This window comes from Telopea speciosissima, chromosome 10 (assembly GCF_018873765.1).
Source record: "Telopea speciosissima isolate NSW1024214 ecotype Mountain lineage chromosome 10, Tspe_v1, whole genome shotgun sequence".
Classification (NCBI taxonomy): Eukaryota; Viridiplantae; Streptophyta; class Magnoliopsida; order Proteales; family Proteaceae; genus Telopea; species Telopea speciosissima.
The window spans coordinates 32897015-32917431 of record NC_057925.1 but is presented as its reverse complement, the minus strand read 5'-3'; the positions used below and the strand labels follow the sequence as shown (position 1 = coordinate 32917431).

At 45.9% G+C, this 20417-nt stretch overlaps 1 protein-coding gene across 1 annotated transcript in view; it reads left to right on the top strand.

Moving 5' to 3' along the window:
• LOC122643482 (serine carboxypeptidase-like 35) overlaps positions 1-20114 on the top strand; it is a 36466-nt gene extending 16352 nt beyond the window's left edge. The window contains exons 2-7 of the mRNA XM_043837100.1: positions 15533-15640; positions 16801-17078; positions 17179-17454; positions 17604-17643; positions 19748-19821; positions 19974-20114. Of these exons, the coding sequence (XP_043693035.1) occupies positions 15533-15640; positions 16801-17078; positions 17179-17454; positions 17604-17643; positions 19748-19821; positions 19974-20114 (917 nt within the window). The remainder of the gene's footprint in view (positions 1-15532; positions 15641-16800; positions 17079-17178; positions 17455-17603; positions 17644-19747; positions 19822-19973) is intronic.
• The last annotated feature ends 303 nt before the right edge of the window (positions 20115-20417 follow it).

Here is a 20417-nt window from a genome sequence, read left to right as displayed (position 1 = left end):
ATCCATTATTGAAGAATACGGAAAAAAATTGATTTACAGAGCGTACTTTATTTGGGATTAACAGGAAATGAAGAGAAAAATAAGAAAGACCAAGTTCCAGACACAGAAAATCTCCAACAGAGAAGACGAAGTTCCAGACACAGAGAAAATCTCTGCCACACAATACCGACCTCCAAAGAACCTTCTGTCGAACACTTCGTAGACAGGATTCATCATCAATGGAAAGGTAACTAACAAATTCACACAGAGGGTAATGTTGATGAAAACCAAAGAGAGGGGAGGGAAAGGAGACATTACGTTCTGGAGCTTCCACAACCAGAGGTTACGAGAGATGCTGGGTAGATTACACGGTGGTGCGCCACTGCCTCAATTGCAGAGTTCGACAACTCCAACAGTAACGCGATGTGGAGAGAATGAGGAAATGAGGAATTAAGAATGTAGGAACGAGAGACTGGCGAAGAGGGCGATGGGTTTGGGAGAAATTCAGTAAGCAACTTTTTCAGGGACCTTTAACTCGCCGGAAATGAGAGAGAAAGAGGTTGGGTTGGTTCATCGTCGGGTAGATGATTTTTCGGAAAGATGGGTAGTGCAGAATTACGTTTTAGTCCCTTATTAAAAAATTAAGTTAAAATTCTTGGATTTCCTTGATTTTCCAGTCATTAATGTGATTTGACTCATTTGTCCTCATTAGTTTATTCCAACTCTATCACCTAACAATAGTTTAAGGGATAGTTGGTGTCTTGTTATGTTTGGATAAATAACAGACCCTTGTTACGTTAATAATTTCCCATTAACAAATCTAAATAAGCGATGGCAAGTGGTATTAATGTGTGAACTAATTTTTTTACTAGGAGCCTCGAACCCGAGACATCCAAGTATTTAGCAATTGGTATCGGTCTAGGTCGATAATGATCAAAATTGGTTGGTATTGGTTTGGATTGGATGAATTTATCCTTGTATTTCTTATAATTGGATTTTTTTTTATAACTAGTACCAGTTCATATCGGACGAATTTACCTTTGTACTTCTTTGATGAGACATAAAACACCCCACCTATCCAAGGCTGCCACATGGCCGACCCGACCTCAGTCCAAGAACCGAATTGGGCCGAGCAGGAAATCGGGCCGACCCCATCTCCGATAAGTCATCTGACAGAGCCAGACTCGCGCAAGCTAGCCGGTGGCTGAGGCCGAGCTCATACAGGTCAACCATAGACTCCTGGCCGAGCTTACGGCCGAGACCAACCTCTAGGGCCGACCTCCCAGGCCGACCTCCCAGGCCGACCTCCTAAGCCGACCTCCGAGGCCGAGCCCTCCTCCACTGAAGCTGCCATAGCGCCCCATCAGGGATCTCCGGGCCACGTCAGCACATCCTGAGAATCACGGGATAAGGATCGAGCCACGATCCTAGCACAACACGGAATCACACTCTACATGGACTCTTACCTTAATAAGAGCCCGACCCCGAAAATAGCTCTCCACTCCGCTCTACGCGAGAGAACCTTCCGAAAGAAGGACTCCTACCATACTAGGACTCTCCCAACCGCCTCATCTCATCCTCACTCTATAAATACCCAGGTACGGAGCACCATTCCTCATCTTGCTTTTACTACGCAGTTACGCTGTTGCATTAGAGACCTGACTTGAGCATCAGAGAGTCCTAGGCCGGAGCCACATCGGCTCTCTTGTGCTCATCGCTTGGTTTTTGCAGGCTCATCCGTGGGCGAACAGGGCATCGGAGGTTTTCACCCGCAACAAATTTGGCGCCGTCTGTGGGAACGACATCAGCAAGCATCGTCGTTTCTACCAACTTCAAGAGCAACAATAATGGTGCACACGAGATCAGGGCAGCATGGCTCGACTTCCCGCACGGACGAGCCCCCCGAAGCCTCTCGGCAGGGGATAAACAGAAAACCCCCTCGGGCAGGGGGTGCACAGCCCATCACGGGCACCATGATCAGTCCCATTCCCCCACCGGAGGGTGGGAATGGGGGAGGCGTGCTAACCACGGCCGCGGCTGACTGAGTACAAGCCGAGCCAAGCTTGGACGGGATGGGCCTACCAGCGTCGTCGCCCTTGCCGGAGAGTTTGGACCCTGAAGCCCCGGCAAATAATCGACAAGTTATGGACTTGCAGTTGCAGATGCTCCACACCGACGAGATGCTACGCACCTTCATGAACCAGATGGCCCGAGGCGGGCTGATGGGCCAACCACTGGTCGCGCCCCCTCTAGCCCCGGTCCGTGCAGAGAGAAACTTACAGCAAAATTATGGCCGGCGTAGGGCCGAGCCTAGCCGAGCCACGTCCTCACACCCGTCTCGTCAGAAGACTCCACCTCCGCGCCCTAGTAGAGGCGCTCGGCGGGATGAGCAAGAGCATCGCCGAAGCCCGGGAACAGGGTAGGAAATCGAACCAGCCGGCTCGGTAGCGAGGAGGTCGGTATTTTTTGGACGGCTAGGAGAGGACGGACAGCCGAGGAGAGTCCGAGAACAAGGGAAAGAGCCGAATGAAAGGCGCGCTGCGAGACAAGGAGAAGGATCTCGTCGTAACCCCCGGCGTCAAAGCTCGCCTCCCGGAGAAGAACAATAGGGGAGCCCCCGTGGGTCCAACTTTCAGGAGGAAAGAAGAACAAGGAAGGATGGTGCGGACCGAGCTGACCAGAATGGCCGACCATAACGGGATGATCGACCCTACCGACCTCGGACGGAGGAGCAGGTTGGCCGGGCACCTGAAACCGAGCTGGAGAGGTGGCTACGAGACATGGCAGAGCAAGTGGAGGGGTTGAAGAAACAAGCGACCCCGGACGCCTATTCGTTGGTCGGGCATCACCCATATCCTCCTGAGATCATGACCGCGCCGCTACCGACTGGGTTCAAACCTCCCATGTTCGATCGATATGACGGGACGACCGACCCGACGGATCACATCAACTACTTTAATGCGATGATGACCATCTACGGAGGAACCAAGATCGTTTCTTGTCGAGCCTTCCCTGCATCCCTGAAGGGCGCGGCGACCTCATGGTTCTCCTGGTTGCTGCCGAACTCTATAACAAGCTTCGCTCAACTCTGTCGAGCCTTCGTCACGCGCTTCCAGAGTAGTATGAAACACAAGAAGACAACAGTTAACCTCCTCAGCGTGAAGCAAAGGCCCGACGAGTCGATCCGAGCTTTCGTCTCCCGCTTCAATAAGGAATCATTAGACATCAAGGATTTGGATGAGGCCACGACCCATACGGCTATGAGCAACGGACTGGCCGACATGGACCTCATCAAGGACTTGGCCCGGAAGCCGACCAGAAACCTAGCCGAGCTCTTGGAGAGATGCAATGAATTTGTAAATATGGCCGAGGTCCTCCAGGCCCGGAAGGGAAAAGAAGGCCGACCTGACAAGAAAAGGCCGACAATAGATGACCGTAGGGAAGACAAACGGCCCAGGATGGATCACCGAGCCGACAGGTCGGATCGAGCTCGAAGCCCCAATTACACCCCACTGAATACCTCGCGCAAGGAGATTTTGATGCAAATACAGGACGGGGGGTACATCCGTCGACCCCGATCGATGCAAGCGGGGTCATCTCAGAATCCCAACAAATATTGTCAGTTCCATAAGGACACCGGCCACGACACCGAGGATTGTTATCAGCTGAAAAGAGAAATCGAAGAGCTGATAAAAGCGGGCCATTTGAAGCGATATGTCAAAGGAGGCCGAGAAGAGCATGGGGGTCGGCGGCCTGAAGAGCGGGATCAAAGAACAGCCTCGCCTCGAAAATAGGCTAGTCAAACGAGATGAAGATAAAGTCCGAGCTGAGAAGAAAGAGGATGGGTCCGGGCCTAGCAGTGATAAGGGAGCTCCCATATACACTATCCTCGGAGGGCCCGGGCAAGAGACTACTCGAAAGGCTAAGGCAAACGCACGGTTCATCGGAGTTGCCGAGATGCCCACCAAGAAGCTCAAGCCAGCGGCGACGATCTCCTTCACCGAGGCCGACCTCGAAGGTATAAGGTTACCTCATGATGATGCTTTAGTGGTGTAGGTAGAAATTACGAAGAGACTCGTCCACTGTGTATTGGTCGATACCGGCGCATCCGTGGACCTTATGTCACTAGAAGGGTACCGACAATTTGGCTTCGGCGACGAAGCGCTCAAGCCGGAAGGCACCTCACTTCACGGGTTCTCGAGAGCTACCGCGACCATCAAGGGCTCAATCGACCTGCTGGTTACGATTGGGCAAGCTCCATGCCAGGCGACGATCCAAGTCAAATTCATAGTAGTACGGTTGGTAGTGGCTTTCAACGCCATACTCGGCAGTCCTTCATTGACCGCTCTCCAAGCCATCATCTCCCCGACACACTTGAAGATGAAGTTCCCCACCGAGAACGGTATCGGCGAGGTCCGAGGCGACCAGAAGAAGGCGCGGGAGTGCTATGCTACTTTTGTCAATCAAAACAAAGGTAATGTCCGAGGAATGGCAATGTGCGTCGAACACCTCCCCGAGGATCAGCGGGATCAGCTTATCGAGAGGAGAGGACGACCCATGGAAGACCTGACCCCATTTCATCTCAGCGAAGATGACCCAGCAAAGGTGGTCTAGCTTGGATCATTACTGAATGAAGATCAAAGGAATCAGCTCGGAGCTTTCTTAAAGGCGAACGCCGATGTCTTTGCCTGGTCGGCTGTCGACATGATGGGCATACCCAGGCATATAGCTGAACACCGGCTCCACGTAGATCCAGGTCAAAAACCAATTCGACAGAAGAGAAGGAACTATGCACTTGATCGACAAACTGCGATCAAAGAAGAGGTGGAGAAGCTTCACCGATCAGGGTTCATCCGAGAAGAAAAATTCCCAACCTGGTTGGCTAACATCGTCATGGTCCCTAAATCGAACGAGAAGTGGAGAATGTGTGTCGACTACACCGACCTCAACAAGGCTTGTCCAAAAGATGAGTACCCGCTACCTCGAATCGACCTCTTGATCGACACCACGGCAGGTCACGATATGCTGAGTTTCATGGACGCGTATTTCAGGTACAACCAAATCATGATGCATGAGGAGGACGAGTCATACACGGCATTTCGAACTGACCAAGAAAATTTTTGCTACAAGGTTATGCCGTTCGGATTGAAAAACTTCAGAGCGACATACCAGCGGCTCGTGAACTATATATTCCGCGAGCAGATCGGAAGAAACATGGAAGTCTACGTGGACGACATGTTGGTGAAAAGTTTGAAGGCCGAACACCACTTGGCCGACCTGGAAGAAGCCTTTGGCGTATTGAGGAAGAACCAAATGAAGCTGAACCCCGCCAAGTGTGCATTCGGCGTGACCTCGGGAAAGTTCCTCGACTTCATGGTCTCTGTTAGAGGCATCGAAGCCAATCCGGCAAAAATCAGGGCCATCCAAGAGATGACCCCTCCCAGGACGATCCGAGAAGTACAGAGGCTAAACGGACGAGTAGCGGTGTTGGCACGATTCATGTCGAGATCGGGCGACAAGTGCCTACCGTTCTTTAAGGCCCTCAAGAATATCCGGAACCTAAAGGACTTTATCTGGTTGGACGAATGCCAAGAACCTTTTGAAGGGCTGAAGAAATATTTGGAGAACCCGCCTCTTCTCAGTCGACCCAAGCCAAAAGAGGAGCTTCAAGTTTACTTAGCCGCTACCCCTGTAGCGGTCAGCGCGGTGTTAATTAGGGAAGAAAGTCGAACTCAAAGACCCATATATTACATCAGCCACGTTCTTGTCGATGCCGAGACAAGATACTCCGGGTTCGAGAAAGTAGCATTCGCTCTTTTACGGCCGCAAGGAAACTAAGGCCGTACTTCCAAGCTCATCCGATCGCGGTACTGACCGACCAGCCACTCAAGAAGATATTGCACAAACCCGACGTTTCGGGACGGCTGATCACCTGGGCAGTTGAGCTGAGTAAGCTATCATCCGAGGACGGCGATAAAAGGACAAGCCCTTGCCGACTTCATCACCGAATGCATAGGGCCCGACCTTGAAGTCGGGGAAGAAAAGATAGTAGAAAAGGTCGGGGCTATGGCCGACCCGACTTGGACCATGAATGTCGATGGCTCAAGCAACTCCAGAGGAAGCGAGGCCAGCCTGATACTGGTAAGCCCCGAAGGGTTTCTGATCCAATATGCCCTGAGGTTCAAGTTTCCCGCCTCGAACAACGAGGCCGAGTATGAAGCCCTCCTAGCTGGACTTCGAGTCAACAAAGCAATGGGCGTAAAGCGGTTGAAGGTGCGAGGAGACTCCCAACTCGTGGTCAACCAGGTCAATGGAGACTATGAGGCGAAAGATGAAAGGATGATAGCTTACCTGAGTCGAGCACGAGATCTGATTTCTGAACTCGAGCACTTTGAGATGACTCGAATACCGAGAAAAGAGAATGCCGCGGCTGACTCCTTGTCAAGGTTGGCCGAGGCCGACCTCCAATATCTGAGCCGATCAGTATACATAGAAATCTTGGAGAAGCCCTCCTTACAAGAAGAAAGCGTAAAGCACATTGAAGAGGACGGGCCGACCTGGTTGGAACCCATTGTCAACTACTTGGAGAATGACCTGCTCCCGGAGAACTAAGACGAAGCAAGAAAGGTCAAGATCCGAGCTGCCAAGTACACCATGATCGATGGAGTGCTCTACAAAAGAGCAATCTCGGCCCCTCTCCTCTGATGCCTTGGATCAAAGGGAGCCGAGTATGCCTTGGCCGAGGTGCATGAGGGAATATGCGGGAGTCACATGGGTGGCCGAGCTCTTGCATACAAGATACTTTGGCAAGGATTCTATTGGCCAAGAATGCAAGAAGAGGCCATGAGGTATGTGAAGACGTGCGAGAAGTGTCAACTGTTTGCACCAATCCCAAGCCGACCAGCAACAAAGCTGACCTCAATGCTGAGCCCAATCCCTTTCGCTATGTGGGGAATGGATATTCTCGGAGATTTCACCCCAGCATTGGGAAACAGGAAGTACGTGGTAGTGGCGATCGATTACTTCACCAAGTGGGTCGAGGTCGAGCAACCATCACCGAGAAGAACATGGAGAAATTCTTCCGAGATAAGGTCATCTACCGGTTCGGGCTACCGAAAGTGCTCATCACAGATAATGGCACGCAATTCAACAACCCAGCCTTCCGAGAGTTCTACGAACACTTCTACATTGACTTTCGACCCGTCTCAGTAGCTCATCCGCAAGCAAATGGACAAGTAGAAGTGTCCAACCGAACATTGCTCGCCGGCATTAAGAGAAGGTTAGATGAGGCCAAAGGAAGATGGGTGGAAGAGCTCCCAAGTGTCCTATGGGCATATAGGACGACAGTAAGAACACCAACCGGGGAGAGTCCTTTTCGCCTCACTTATGGGACCGAAGCCCTCGCCCCGGTCGAAATTATGGCATCGTCGTACCGAGTGCTCAACTTCGATGAAAAGACCTATGAAGATGGACTGAGAGCCAACCTTGACTTCCTCGACGAAGTTTGAGAAAATGCCCTACTCCGGAACGCGGCATACCAACAGAGGACGGCAAAGTATTGCGACTCAAGAGTAAAAGAGCGGCACTTCCGTCAAGGGGACCTTGTCCTCAAAAAGCTTAGCGCATCCCAGCCAAGGCAGCAAGGAAATTTAGCACCAAACTGGGAAGGCCCGTACATAATCTCCAAGCAAATTCACCCCCGGACATATCGCTTTCAGACTCCGGGGGGCAAGAAGGTACCGAGACCTTAGAACTTAGAAAATTTGATGAAGTTTTTTCAATAACTGAGCATGCTTGTATTCGGCTTCAGCCCCGACGTTTGATTCAATTAAATAAAGTCTTTCTCCACCACTTAACGTATTTGCAAGCTCCTAAATCAAAGTCGTAAGACCGGTCCTCATAGACCTGGTCGACCTCGAAGATCGACCCTCATAGGTCGGCAACTCGTAAGATCGATCCTCATAGACCTGGCTGACCTCGAAGACCGACCCTCATAGGTCGGCAACCAAGTCGTAAGATCGGTCCTCATAGACCTGGCCGACCTCGAAGACCGACCCTCATAGGTCGGCAACTAAGTCGTAAGACCGGTCCTCATAGACCTGGCCGACCCTGAAGACCGACCCTTATAGGTCGGCAGCAAGGTCGTAAGACCGGTCCTCATAGACCTGGCCGACCTCTCAAGAGCAAACTCCCCCTTTGGCCGAGCCTAACAAAGTTTGAAACTAAGCTAAGGCATTACGCTCGGCCAGGAAGGCTGCTCGGCCACGCGTCTGCTTATATGATAGCCTGTCCAATCGGACCGATGGGAATGGCGAATTAACCAACTAAAGTGAGAATCACATGGACCTCAGGCATGGCATGGCCGAGCCGCAGACCACGTGAAGCATGGGTAAAAAACAGATAAGTCCCTAAGCTCAGCTAGCGGAACAACTCGGCGGTTCGGCCACAACCTCAAATGGAACAACGTACACAAGGAAGAGAAGGTTAAGAGTGCTGAGCTAAAACACTTGGACAAATTCTGACAAAAATAGATTTTTTCATTCATTATAGGCAGACTGCTCGGCATGGTTACAAGGTGGGCAGTTCGGCCCCTCAAAAAAAAAAAAAAAAAAAAAAACAGCGAACAAAATTTTACATCTCAATCTCCTCGGCGTTGGACTTGGAGGCAACCTCGGTGGTATCCATGGCGGTAGGCTCGGCCAGGGGGTCTTGGGGTTCAGCATCAAGAGGGAAGACGTCAGCCTGTGCAAGTTCGTCAAGGGGCAGAGCCTGGGTGACCTCTGCTCCCTCCTCATCTCCCAACTCCCTGGCAAAGGTAGTCACGTCGTCATCAAAACGTGAGAGATTGAGCTCGGGATAAACCGCCTTGATCTCGGCCAAGAGATCAGCCCGGCCTGCCTCAAAGCCTTCGGCGAAGGGAGGTTTCCTGATCTCGTGGCACACATCAGCGTACTCCTTCGATTGGAGATAGTCGCTGATCGCCTCGTCCCGAGCCATGGCCAGGTCCTCCTTGGCCTTCTCCCTCGTCTCGGCAAGTTGAGCCTGTAGAGTCTGGACCTTCTCTTTCTGCCTGATCACCTTGGCCCGAGAGGTCTCCACTTCGGCCTCGATGGCAGTAAGCTTCTCTTGGGTCTCCCGACGCCTCTGAACGGCATCCTGGGCATCCTGGTAGGCCTTCTTGCACTGGACGCCCAAGGAGTGGTTCTCGGTCAAGAGCTGCTGAAAGCGAAGCATGGTCTCCACTGCTTTGGCGAAGCCCTATAAAAAAGCATGAGAACAAAAGTCAGGGCCGACTACACAGGTCGGACCTAATCACAAGTGCCGACCAGGAAACTTACCATGTTGAAATCCTGAAACAGGGTGGAGAGGAGCTCAGGGTCAGACAGCGCCTCGAGCTTCTCCCTGTTGGTCGGAAGCCGACCTGCATCCAGCCATTCCTTGGCGTGTGCGGCCGACGTCAATGCCGAATCCCCGGGGAAGAGGCGCCAGGTCGGCCTCACAGGAACATTGCTGGCCGAGGCCCTCCCCAAGACATATCAGGAGATGTTGGGGGGTGAAGCCACGGGCAGAAGGCCACCACTCGTCAGATTGACCGAGACCCTCTGACGCTTGGTATCTTTTGGCAGGCTCCTCTCACCTTTTCAGCCTTTCCCTTTCCTCGGAGACCCCGCTGGGCCCATACTCTTCTCGGCCTCAAGGCCAACCACAGCGTCTGGCGGGCTCGACAAAATGGCCTTGCCCTTGGGGGCCTTGGAAGACTCACCCCGGGACTTCTTCTCAACATTTTTCTTCCTTCGGTCCGCAAGGGTCTCGGCCCTTAGCCAAGCTGTATCCATAGGGGGGATATGGCCGACCACTGCATGAGAAACCAAACGTCAAAAACAAATTAAAAAAGAAATGAAGACTAGATGAAGAGGTCAGCTCGGGAACAGAAAAGGGCTCGGCTCGGGCTCCTACTAGGGGTCATGTGCCACCTTTGAAGAAACCCCTCGTCCTGAAGCCGAAGGACGTCAAAGGGTAGGATCTGGGGGATTAAGTCAAGAGAGGTCAGCTCATTCTCGATTAGGGGCAGTACCCTATTGATGTAGTTCAAGTTCATCTCCTTCCACTCGGTTCGGAAAGGGCTGTTTGGAATGGAAGCAAAGAAAAAACGAGGCTTCTAATACTTATTGAAGGTCGGCGTGCCGACCAGAAATTTGTGGCTGCCCAGGGCCGCACTCTTCCCAGATCGGCGGCAAAAATAGTACCACCCCTTCTCGGGAGACTTCTTCAAGAAGAAGAGCCGAGAGAAAAGCGCCACGCTTGCACCTCGGCCCATCTCGTAAAATAGGGCATAGAAGTCGTACACGGCCAGCTAAGAGTTCGGCACCAGCTGACCAGGGGACAGGTGGAAGTGGTCCAAGATTTGGTCCACCAAGCCGAGGACAGGGAGCCTGAACGCGTACTTGAAAGGCGTCTCGTACAAAGCCACTTCGTCGGGCCTGATGAAACAGGCCATCTCCCCGGGGTTAGGAGCTCGGAGCTGAATGTCCTTGGGGATGGCATAGGTCGTCCTCAGATAGGCGAGGTCGGCCTCCTTGATCGTGCTCGGAATGGTGCCGACATTCCCTTCCTCGAGCTCAGGGACGTCAGCGGACGAGCTGACCGAGCCAACTCCCACTTCGGACGAATCTCCCTCACTTGATCCCTCATCAGATGAGGACGACCCAAAGTTCTCGGTTCTATCTGCGACGATTGGTTGGGCCGCGTGGTCGAACTCCAGGAGTAACGGAGGCTCGGCCACCTCGGCCTGACGAAGCTCCACTACATCGGGCTCATCCAAGGTCGAGCCCAACAAGTCTATGGTGGGAGAACGAGCGGGGAGCTCTCGGCTCGGACTCGTGCCCTCTGCCGCCCCGGCGAACAGCTCACCCATAGGACTACTACCAACTGACATACTGGGGGGAGAAGACTTACTGGTTGAAGAAGAGCTAAGGATGAGCTGAGCACGAATGAAGCAAAGGCCGAGCTGATCACGAACCAGTAAACACCGAGCGCTACAGAGCTGAAGAATCCGAGCTTGCCGAGAAGTCAATAACTTAGAGCAGTGAAGAATGAATAGTTAGGAGTCGCCTATTTATAATTCTTGGGTTGTACTGATCCAACGGCCGAGCAGAGCTTAGCATAATTCAACGGCCCAGATCAAAGGACTTTTCGAATTCCCGAGCCTGCCATAATGACTCTGCTGATGTGGCACTGACACCCAACCGTCAGACCGTGCAACGTCAAATCCACGACAAAAAATAAGCTCGGCTCGACTGCAAAAATCTTCCAGACGAGCAGACCTGAAAACTTTACTCATCAGTGCCAAGCCGACCCCTGATGAGTGGGGGGCCTGTGATGAGACATAAAACACCCCACCTATCCAAGGCTGCCACATGGCCGACCCGACCTCAATCCGAGAACCGAATTGGGCCGAGCAGGAAACCTGGCCGACCCCATCTCCGATAAGTCATTTGACAGAGGCAGACTCGCGCAAGCTAGCCGATGGCTGAGGCCGAGCTCATATAGGTCAGCCATAGACTCCTGGCCGAGCTTACGGCCGAGACCAACCTCTCGGGCCGACCTCCTAAGCCGACCTTCGAGGCCGAGCCCTCCTCCACTGAAGCTGCCATAGCGCCCCACCCGGGATCTCCGGGCCACGTCAGCGCATCCCGAGAATCACGGGATAAGGATCGAGCCACGATCCCAGGGCAACACGGAATCACACTCTACATGGACTCTTACCTTAATAAGAGTCCGACCCCGAAAATAACTCTCTACTCCGCTCTACGCGAGAGAACCTTCCGAAAGAAGGACTCCTACCATACTAGGACTCTCCCAACCGCCTCATCTCATCCTCACTCTATAAATACCCAGGTACGAAGCACCATTCCTCATCTTGCTTTTACTACGCAGTTACGCTGTTGCATTGGAGACCTGACTTGAGCATCGGAGAGTCTTAGGCCGGAGCCACACCGGCTCTCTTGTGCTCATCGCTTGATTTTTGCAGGCTCATCCGTGGGAGAACCGGGCATCGGAGGTTTTCACCCGCAACATTCTTAAAATTAGATTTTTTTACCCTTGGTCCGTATTGATCCATTGATATGAGACTGATTAAGAATCGATATTGACCTCTATTGATACCAATACAAATTGATCATCTAACCTGCTGATCCGATACCAATTCCTTAAACCAACTGGGCTAGTTGGTTGTCCTAGTAAGTTTAAGTCTTGATGTATTGATCATGTTTCATTCATCGATCAATACATTTTTTTATAAAAAAACAAAAAAGAACACAAAATGTTTACGTACCATATTTGTGTAAGAAAAAAAAAAGGATTTTAGAAATAGGAAAATAGAAAATAGGAAATAGTTTTTCAGGAGAATGTTTTTTGGGTGGGACGGACAGGCCATGCCCACGCACAACAGGGGCCGGAATGATCGCCATGCCCCCCATATATATGGCGGAAATTTTGCCTCCTTTTGTGTCACCGCATGGAGCTCTCATTGGTTGGCATGCGTGGCGTGACCTCTGCGTTCCACCTAGAAAACATTCCCTAGTTTTTCTATCGAAGAATGTGGTCTACGCTAGCACTTCCAGGGGCAGAGGTGTCTTTTATGAAAATGCAGTGTTGGAAGAAGCGACAAATCAAGGTATCTCTCACTCTCCCTATCCTTTTCTCTTTTTTTCTGTATTTTTCTGTAAAGTAGTGGGGGTGGGGGGACCAATTGGTCTTTCCCTGCTTGGGTCTTGAGATCATTATGGAGAGAAGATATCATCTTCCAATGGCCATCTGCGCCTCACTTCATTTATTATATGAAAAACATCTGGAGGACCCTCGAGGCTCTATCTAGCTAATTGGCCACCCACTTTGATTCTTTGTTTTTTTAATTTTTTTTTTCCTCCTTGTAAAGTATTTGCTGGCAAAATGGTTAACCCCATATCCAAACAAACAAAGTGAAGAAGTCACAAGACTCACAAGAAGGGGTGGGTTTTAGATAAGGTAAAACTGCATTCCTTCTACTATTGCTCTTTTTTTTATGATAAAATAATAATAATAAGAGTAAATTATTTAGACCTCCCTTATATTATGCTTTAATTACATTTAATACCCCTAAATTTACAACAATTATATTCCCCTCCCTTAACTATCAATCACTTTCCTATAATTGTTGAAAATACAGGAGAGGTGATTAAAAATAGGGTAAAATCTAGGAGGCGGTTTGAGTAATTTAATCACACAGAATAGGGATAAGTGTAATTGTTGTGAATCAAGGGGTGTAGACTATAATTAAGGCATAGCATAGGGAAGGTCTGAGTAATAAATTCTAATAATAATTATAATAAAAGAGAATGAACGCCACCTAGTTGCACCTCACACGCCGTCTCTGCTCCTTGACACAGGGGTGTGCTAAATGATCGCCACACCCCTGATCATTTCTGGGGTTCCAAGGGATGTAGCAGTCATTTTGTGTGCCTTTGTGTCAAGGTGTGGGGGCGGTGCACTCTGCACGGCTGGTTGGCGTTCTCTTTCCTTAATAATAATAATATTTTATATTGATTTTCCCTCTTATTGTCATTAGTATTTTCTATTTTTGGGTTTGGGGAGGGTCATAATGTACGCAGCTTTATCAGTAACAACCTTACTATTGTGCCGAGGTCCACATTTTTTTATTATTATTATTATTTTATTTTCTCTAATTTCTAACTAAAAAAGTTTTTCATCTGTCTTTTCTCTCTTTTTTTAAATAAATTATATTTTTCTTCTATTTACTTGTACGTTCATAAAACTTGCAAGAACAAAACCCCTTGTTATCCAAAATTCTTACCAAATATTTTTTTTTTGGTCGAAAAAAATTCTTACCAAATCTAAATTTACTAATTATCTTCAATATCTAATCTTATTTGTTTTCAAAGATGTATATGCTTATTTCAAGAAGATAGTTTTAAGAATATCATCCTTCCATGAAATATCAATTGGGTCCATTGAAAATTTAAATTTTCGATAAGACAAAAGGGAAAAATTGGAAAACAAAAGAAAAAAGAGAGGGAAAGGATCACTTTCCGAAAAGAAAATGAGGTGGGAAAAGCTTATCCTCCTTTGTCGGTTGTTGACGACTTTTTCTCCAATTTGTCTGTTTGGGTAGACAACCAACCAAAGAAATAGCAAACACAAGGATGGCCTTACCACTCAAAAGATGCATGGGAGTATGGGATCCACCATTTCACATGTCTGAAATCCATGCATGTAACTTTTTGTTTCTCTTTCCAGCTTAGCTTGTTTGGCTTTATCATAAAAAACCTAAGAAAATAAGGTTCATATCTTAAACAAGGGCAGAGCTTTCTTCCTATCCAAACATCTCCTCCTAATTTTCTGTTCTATTTATTGGTGAGGAGGCTATGTTGGGTTGTTCTGAAGTTGATAGATTTTTTTATGGAAAACACAAGAAAAGTGAGTTTCATGAATAGAAGATTGATTTTTGAGTTGGCCAGTTGTGGGTTACCTTCTTTTTGTGTTTGATTTGAAAGTGTCTCAACTTTATATTTATGGACAACCAAGTATAGTTTTTAGGGTACTGAGTTTGGAATGAAGTGTTTTCATGGCTGCCATTTAAAGTAAGTGGTGCAAAATAGTTAGAAAAGTAGTAGTTTATACTGATTTTACCTAATAATTTTCCTTTTATGTAGTTTTTACTTGGAAGTAAATAGAACCCTTAACACCCCCCTCCCCCACCCCCACCCCGCAAAAAAAAAAAAAAAAAAAAAAAAAAATTGAAAAAGGAAAAAGGGTCTAAGTTAAGGCTTCTTGTTTTTAATCTAATTTCTTAGATGGGATCCACAAAATAGTGAGTCTTGATCCTTTCAAACACATAACATAAAGGAAGTTATAGGGGCCTTAGACTTGTAGAATGGTGTGAGTACATGAACCATTAGATTTTTCATTATCTAATAATATGTTTAAAATTAGATAATGACAAAAATTAATTTAAATCTTCATAATCAATAAATACTTTTTGGAAATTAAAATAAAATACTTAATGGTAGGGATAAAACCTTTTTTTTTGTCTTGGTTTTTCTAACATATCATAGTATTAATTTGTTGGTATTTGAACTTTGTGGACCTGTTGTCTAAATCATCATTCACATAGAATATCAATCCTATCTGACATAACCACATATCAAAATGATGTTTTGAAAAATTGTTCAAATTGTCAACTATATTTAATGGACACGATTATTAAAAACTGAAAGAAAAAACTCTATACATGATGGACTATAGGGTTGAGATGAGTTAAAAAAAAATTCCCCTTTCCATATAGTCATCAAATAATCAAATTATAAACCCACCTAGCTAACAAATGAGGCAAAGGTAGATAAAAAGGCTTCTAACTGAGGTATAGGGGTAAACAAATTATCAATTAATTCAAATTTTCTTTATGGGTGTAGAAAATTATTTGTTATTTCTCTTTCATATTTGAAATTAATAAAAAGAAGTGGGCTTTTGAAAATGACATGAGATGGGAATGCAGGACCGGGTTGTTCATCTGTTGCTTATGGTGCTGCTCAGGAGTTGGGACCATTCTTGATACGAAAAAATCAATCTGACCTTGTACTCAATAAGTTTTCCTGGAACAAAGGTAAAACCTAACTTTCAACATTTTCTTTTCCTTTACTGCCTTGCTTTAACTATTCTTTTTAGATATCAGATTAATAATTTCTTTGGGTAGAGCTCTTTTTTTTTGCCTTTTTGCTTGGTTTCCAAGTGTCAAAGGTGGAGTGCAATATTATGAGCAAAGAATAGGGGTTCTAGTAGCACCATTTTTGCTCCAAACAGTAAATTGTAAATTTTAGTCTAATTTAGTAATTTATTTCTCTTGGGTAGGTCAGAAATTTATCAAACAAGAACTAAAGACTATATAACATAGAAAAGTACCTACTTGGAGATGATGACTAGAGTGCCAACTACCATCACATATAATAGTCTACCCAAGAGCAACCTGTCAGACCCAAATTAAAGAATCAAAATCCCAACAGGATGCCAAGGATCAAGCCAAAGCTTTGCAGAAAGCCATTTCTTCTCATTTTCTTTGCAATAAAATTGATATTATTTATAAAAATCCCCAACCCAAAAGGCCTCCTTACCCAGCTCAAAACCCTCTTAGAGATACTACAAGCAATACATGAGTATTAATAGATTAGAATTAGGTTTTGTTTTAGGTGGTATTTTATATACCAAATGACCTCGTCACAACAGTAAGGTTGCTCCACTACGACCTAGGGGTCGTTGGGGGTTCGAGTTGGGAAACAACCTCTCTGCGAAGCGGGGGTAAGTCTGTGTACATTATGACCTTCCCCGTAATGGTAGGAGCCTCGTGCACTGGTATGCCCTTTTTTTGTATGCCAAATAAGATTGCATACATTATGACCCTCCCAGCAGTGGCGGAAGCCTCATGCACTGGTACACCCTTTTTTTTTTGTATACCATTAATGCTGTGAACATTATGACCCTCCTCGCAGTGGCAGGATCCTCACGCACTGGGTACGTCCTTTTCTTTTTATTGCATTCCAAATGATAATTGGTTACTAGTATCATGCATGTAATGGAGATCTTAATGGTTGCAAGAACTTGATGTGAAAGAGTTGGTCTCTTAATTATCCATGTGAACTGTTTCAACTAAATCTGATTCAGTTCACAGCAATTTTGATTTCAAAGATCCAAAGTAATATGAAAAGGCATTCCCTTTTTTTTTTTTTTTGTTTATTATTAATACATATTACTCTTGGTGTAATTTGTCAGTTGCAAATCTTCTGTCTGTAAAGGCTCCAGTAGGTGTTGGTTTCTCATACACAAACAAAACTGAAGATTTAGAGGCATTAGGAGATGGAGTTACAGTTAAGGATTCATATGCCTTCCTACTGGGATGGTTCAAGAGATTCCCAAGTTTCAAATCCCATGAATTCTACATAGCTGGAGAAAGCTATGCTGGCCATTATGTTCCCCAACTTGCAGAACTCATTTATGAAAGTAACAAGAAAGCAAGCAAAGACTCAGTAATTAACCTAAAGGGTTTCATGGTAAGTTAAAAAAAAATTAAAAAAATCCTAATTAGTGACATTAATTTCTTTATAATTATCAGATGGATAATATCACTTAATTGTTGCATGGAAATTTCAGATAGGGAATGCTGTAATTAATGATGAAACAGATCAAATAGGCTTCATCGAATTTGCTTGGAGTCATGCAATTATTTCAGATCAGCTATATCATAACATACTCAAGGAATGTGACTTCAAGAGTAATAAAGGAAGTAGCCTTTGCAATACATACATCAGGAGCTTCTTTCAAGCTTACTCAGATATTGACATTTACAGCCTCTACACACCAGTTTGCCTCTGGTCCGGCGAAATCACCCGAAAGTTGGTGGCTGGTGCTCGATTATTCAGTAAAAATGTGAGTTTATTACTTGGGAACTTTTTTTTTTGGGGGGGGGGGGTGTTCAAAGATCAATTTGAAAAAAAAATGAGTTCCCTAATAATTCTTTTTAGATTGTTTAACTAAGATGACTAAATGAGGCTATAACTCTGTTTTGCATATGTTAGAATTCTACTGTGGCAAAGCTCAACCTAAGGGGTGGCAAAGGTAGATCATGAAGAGTAGCAACTAAAAAAAAACACAATTTCAGCCCAACCCATAGCCCTCTCATGTATTGTCTGGCTTGATAAGTGCTAACTTAAACCCTATGTTTCGTGTTGGGTTGTATCTCTTTCATCTTTCTTTTTCTATTCTATTTCCATCTTTCATTTGGCATTTTTCCCATCTTTTCTTTCCCTTTTCTTGGGTAGAACTCAGTTTCCCTTAGTTGTGTTGTTTGGATCCATGTACCCGACCCCATTAAGTTGGGATAAGACTGAGTTTGTTGTTATTGTTAAAGATTTGCTTCTGGTTAGGTTTAGATAACCCATTAGACCAATCTCAACTTGTTTGATAAATCTGGTTCCTTTCAGCTCCTTCAACCAAATTTGGACTTCTACTGACTTTGAGATCATATCTAGGGGATTGTGAAAAGAATCAACACATTGTATCGTCTTGGGGTCTTCATATTCAGCTTCTTTAAGTAGACTTGTTTTCTTTGTTATGGACTTCTTTCAAGTCTCTCTTCTCCTGGTTCCCCCAATGCTGTTAACTTATCAGCCTATATTGGTTTGGATTAACTAATAACACATTGATTTATATGATTAAGAATGCTATGAAGCAGATTATAGCCTTACAGAGAATGAACCATAGTTGCTTTAATCAAAACCATTACCCAAAATGGGACACCATGATTGAAATCATGTAAACCCATCCTAGAGACCTAAATATATCCATTACTAACCACTGAGCATCATCCCAATATTTTGTAGAGAAATATTTGAAATTATTGAAAGTGTTGTACAAGCTAGGAGATGCACTGGGCGATTCACCAAATGCCCAATGAAAGGCCCAGTAGCTGTTTTGTGACCAAATTCAATCCAATCCTGATGGAACTTCACCAAAGGCCCCAAAAAAGTATTTAAACATGAAAACCATCATGAACCCTACCCCCATGAAACCTTGCTTTCATCCTTACCATGGGAGCACCAATGAGACCCAATGGCCATGATCCAAGGAAGGAACATGGGACCAAAGCATGAGTCAACCATGGGTAAAACCATTGTCATTGCTCCCCAAGGTTGTTGTGATATAGAACAAAGAGATCCCAGAAAGAAACCCCCCTTTGTTGCTGTATTTTGCTCTCTGGGTGATTCACTAGGTGTTTCCCCAAAGGCCTAATGTAAGGCCCAGAGATGCTGACAACACATCTTTGTGTTTAGATCTGAATCCAACCTATACCAAGGTAACCATAGGACTCTAAACCCTTCTAAAACAGTATTTAACATATTCTAATGGTTCCATTAACATAGGTTATAGCCCCAGGTGCGAAGAGTAGTATCAAGGTTCGATTGCGACCCGAAAAATCGAAAAACAATCAGGAATTTGACAAGTTGAGTGGCTTTTGAGTGATTGTTTGGACCTGTTTATATTATTAAACGTATAATATTCATTCTATTTGCATCATATCAAGCATGATTCATAATTTCATTTTATCTCTTACTTGGTTGACGTGATGTTGATGTAAAATTGTATCCATGCTAGTATCGAGTTACAATGCCGGGAAGTACCGACATCTAAACCTCAGAATTATGTAAATTTCTATTACATGCCATGACGTAAAATTATATGTGTCGTGTCTTGCTGGTACCCGGGTGCTAGATGGTATGGGACGTTGATGCACCCGGAATACCTCTTGAGGCGATAGGACTGCATGTAGTATAATTGGGATTAGGTTTTCGTTCCCTATGCTACTGGGTGTTGGGTAATCAGGGCACTTGCCACCTGTGGAGTGTGAGAGAGGCTAGGCCAGGGATAGTCATTGGTTATCGGGGTCTACCTCTGGGTGGTATGAGGCTATGACCGGCGCTAGCCCCATGGTAACAATTGAGGCTTGCCTGTGGTGATGTGTTAAGTGACCCACAGTGTCTCCCGAGTTGTTATAGTAGCATATACCTATTGACATACATTGTATGTTAGGTGGAACATTTACTATCATTTATATGCATCATGGACTATTTGTGACTGTGTGTGTTTGTGCATCCCCTTTTCTCTCTCACTAGCTCTATGGAGCTAATCCCTTGTGCACACCTCTTTTTAGATGTTGCTATAGGTGATGGTTACTTTACTGGTCTTGATGTTCAATCCTCGGATTATGATGATATCAGTATTGAGGATCCAGAGGCGGTGACTGAGGAGCACTGCGATGGATGTTCTTGTGATGATTGTGCCTTTGGGGCACACTGATGGCTGGGACTTGGTCCCCTCTTATCTTGTTTTGTTTTGGGGCCTTGTGCTCTTATAATAACTTTGTCTGTTATATATTATATTTTGTGTAGTTACCTCATGGTCAGCTTAAGACAAAAACTATGAACTATGTCTATCACCCAATAGTTGAACATGAAGTGACTATTATGGCAAATGCTTCTGCCTGTATTTCTGATCTTTTAAAATGTAATATTTCATCTTTCGCACTCTGATATTACTTCGTTGTTAATATTAGTTGGAGACTATGTATTGGGACATTGCATCTGTGATCCTGGTAGTGGTTAGGATGACACGTGTCGTCCTAGTCACACCCTTTATTGTATTATATTCTTTATTTGAATAGGGGCGAGAGAGAGAGAGAGAGAGAGAGAGAGAAAATTCACACATATGCCATCCACATGGTTCATTTTATTTCTCATAACTATGAAACAATGAATAAAATAGATCATTTAATTCTATTTATGTGAGAAAAAAAAATTTATAAACCCACATTTATTTATGAAAAATAAATTTAT